Below are 3389 nucleotides of genomic sequence, written 5' to 3'. Positions count from 1 at the left end.
GGTGCCCAACCCTGCTCCTGGCGATCGACTGTCCTGCAAAGTTCAGCTCCAACCCTAATCAAACACACCTGAAGCAACTAATTAAGATCTTCAGGATCACTTAAAAATTAAAGGCAGGTGTGTTTGATTAGAGTTGGAGCTAAAATTTGCAGGACAGTCGATCACCAGGAGCAGGGTTGGGCATCCCTGATGTAGACTGACGTTGTTCAGATTACTTAATTTAATAATAAATAATGTAGTGTAGCGCACAAACTTTATAATCATTGTGAAATTGCTGTTTATTTTGCTGCACCGGCAGTTATAGGGTTAATGCGGGAGAGACGAGCGAGTTAGTTAGGCTGATGCGCCTGTGATACAGCTGTTCTGCGTTCTGATTAAAAATTAAGACACAGAGCGTCTTTTGTCTGTCGACACACACACACACATACACACACACACACACACACACACACACCTGTGGTCGTGACCCCAGAAAACACCCAGCACTGGCCGTATTTGACAGGCGTTCCTCCTTCTTTGTGGTATTGCCTGAGGATTTCAACACTTCCACTCCAGGCCGTGGGAGACGTCCCACCCGCGTAATTCCCAGACCAGTTTCCCTCCAGAATGCCACGGTCATCCGGGGAATTGATCTAGAACAGGCAATCAAATAAATTCACTAGGGGTTTCTGAGGTCAGGGAGGATAAGGAGTCTTTGTTAAGAGTATCAGAATAATCTGGCACTCTACCAGATCTGTTCCAGCAGTATTGCTGGATGTGGCGGCACTCACCATGGCAGAAATGACTCGGACCACATTGACAGGATCTCCTCTTCCCGAGGGAGGAACCTCGCTATTATCCAGCACAAACAGACAGGCCTCCAGAATTCCTTCATCAAACTGGGTGTGAGAAAGAGACAACCAGGTAAAATCTCAAGTTTAAACAGGGTCCAAAATTAACATTTGCCAAAACTGGCTTTGTTAAGTAAACAAATTCTGGTTGCAATGTTAACACACTTTTTTATTTTTATTTTGTAAGCACAGTAATCACGTTTTTTTTTTCCAAGCCAGTATATAATTGTGGTATAACTGATGTCAGATTTACTGTAAATGCGACATAAAAACAAAACAAACCGTGGTTTGGTGCTTTATATGCTGTCTTTTCCTGTCTAAGTGGGCAGTTTTTGCAAAAATAAGCATGCTTCATGTTTTTGTGATATGTGGTGTTACTTACAAAACAAACAAAAACAACAAAAAATAGTAAAATTGTTAACTAAAACTGTTATTAAAAATAAAATTGTTATTGTTAACTAAAACTAAAACCACTAGAACAGTGTTTGCTGACTTGTGTACTTACATTATCCCAAATGTTTCGAAGAATGTTTAAATCCAGAGAAATAAGTAAGGGATAATGTACATCTTGTATCAGCCTGAAGGGGTTTATACTGAGATAACAACCGGCTGGATGTACATTATCCCGCTTATTACACGGCTACTTGCCACATAAGTAAATAATTAGACGCGAAATATTGATTTGAGTTGAAATATTTTAACGCAAAGCTTCCGTGAAGACAGCAGTTGCGAGCAAGCGGCAAATTCAAACTAGACGGACATTTAAGGGAAACGGTGCAGTCAAACCACTTATTACACAACATTTCACCACAAAATAATTAAGGCAATAAAAGAATTAAGACGAAAATGTTTTAAAACCGTACCAGTTTGTTAGTTCTCTTATAATCCATTACAGCGTACAAAACAATCGTAGCAAAATGGCAGCAGCTGCGTTTGTATGAAACGAGAGCGAGTCCGCGATACCAGAATGACATAATTAAATAATTGTACACCATTTTGAATCGAGTTTTAATATTTTATTAGCTAAACAAACGCAAAGCTTCCACCGGCTGCTTTCGAGCCGTGTGTCACGCTCATTCAGCGGCCTCGTTTCGCTTCGACAGCTTTCAGCCTCACACTGCTTCATTCTACTATGTTAATAAATCATTAGCTCATCCATGAACATGATTTCTGCCCGAGTCCCATCAGATTGCATCGGCTGAGGGGATGAAGACAACAACTCCCATGATTCCACACTCAGTCACAGCGTCATCTAATTACGCCTTTGTCTATTTGTTTATTTTGAATACGCGCCCTCTAGCGGCGAAAATTACATATTGTGCCTTTAAGTTGAAGTACTAAAATGACTAAAAATGAAATAAAAATAAACCTAAATATAACTAAATAGACATATTTAAAAAAAAATAATAATAAAAATGACAAAAGGACATAACAAAATTACTAAAATTAAAATTTCACTCAAATTATCAGTTCACCGATCATTGGCAGTTGTGTACATAAAACGTTATGTTTGATATCAGTGTGTCAGTTATGGTTTGCAATGTGCTTTCTTCCTTGTATGACACAAGAAGTTCTCACAAGGATCTTTCAGCAGCATGCTTTTCCCTGAGAAAGTGCTTTGTTCTGCTTTATTCTTAGTGCTTTATTTCTCTCCACACCTGGCCGAAGTTCCATGTACGAGCTCCGATCTGCTTCTCAGTGCCATAGTAGATTCTTCCAGTGTCATTTAAGACATACTCCTTCAGCTCTTTCTCACCCTCCATGTACACTGTGTCATCTGAAGAGAGAGAGAGAGAGAGAGAGAGAGAGTCATGAGGGAGCATGAACACACTGTTCCAGGATTTGATACGGTGGTTTGGGTCACTTTAAAAGAAAGCAGTGTTATAGAGTGATGTCATCAACGTGAGCCACAGCAGGACATCTGGAATCTGCTCTGTTCTGCTTCCATGGAATGTTCTCTGTTCTGGACATGGGCATCATGGTCTGAACAAGAGGGAGGTGCAATCAAATGGGAAAAGGGGGAGAAAGGGAGGTAACAGAAACGACCAGAAGAGATACAAGAGGACTGAAAAGATTATAAAATGAATGGAAAAAGGACTCAGACATGCTAGAGAAAAGTGTAATGGAAAGAGGCCAGAAAGAGTGAAGCATTGAGACAGAAAAACACAGCAGGTTCATACTTACTATAGTTTATGTTTGGGACTTAAAGGGGTCATATGATGTTATTTTAAAGATCATTATTTTGTGTATTTGGTGTAACAGGATATGTTGACATGCTTTAATGTTCAAAAAACACATTATTTTTCAAATACTGTACATTATTGTAGGTCCTCTATGCCCCGCCTCTCTCAAACACGTCGTTTTCAACAAAGCCCCTTCCTTTGACAAGCGCAGTCTGCTCTGATTGGCCAGCTGACCCAGTGCATTGTGATTGGCCGAACACCACAAGCACGCGTCGGAAATGTAACGCCCCTTACCATAATCGCAAGCTTCAGCTTTCAAAGTAAATATCAAGACAGTTAATAATGTCGTTAGTTTTACCATCAGTTCAAGCCCGAA

At 40.1% G+C, this 3389-nt stretch overlaps 1 protein-coding gene across 1 annotated transcript in view; it reads right to left on the bottom strand.

The window, feature by feature from the left end:
* LOC107663528 (protein-glutamine gamma-glutamyltransferase K-like) overlaps positions 1-3389 on the bottom strand; it is a 31698-nt gene that overhangs the window by 14912 nt on the left and 13397 nt on the right. The window contains exons 5-7 of the mRNA XM_016453760.1: positions 2489-2607; positions 771-878; positions 455-632 (exon numbers count right to left, since the gene is read on the bottom strand). Of these exons, the coding sequence (XP_016309246.1) occupies positions 455-632; positions 771-878; positions 2489-2607 (405 nt within the window). The remainder of the gene's footprint in view (positions 1-454; positions 633-770; positions 879-2488; positions 2608-3389) is intronic.

Source organism: Sinocyclocheilus anshuiensis, unplaced genomic scaffold (assembly GCF_001515605.1).
Source record: "Sinocyclocheilus anshuiensis isolate Anshui unplaced genomic scaffold, SAMN03320099.WGS_v1.1 scaffold2181, whole genome shotgun sequence".
Lineage (NCBI taxonomy): Eukaryota > Metazoa > Chordata > Actinopteri > Cypriniformes > Cyprinidae > Sinocyclocheilus > Sinocyclocheilus anshuiensis.
This window is presented reverse-complemented; position numbering and strand designations above follow the sequence as displayed.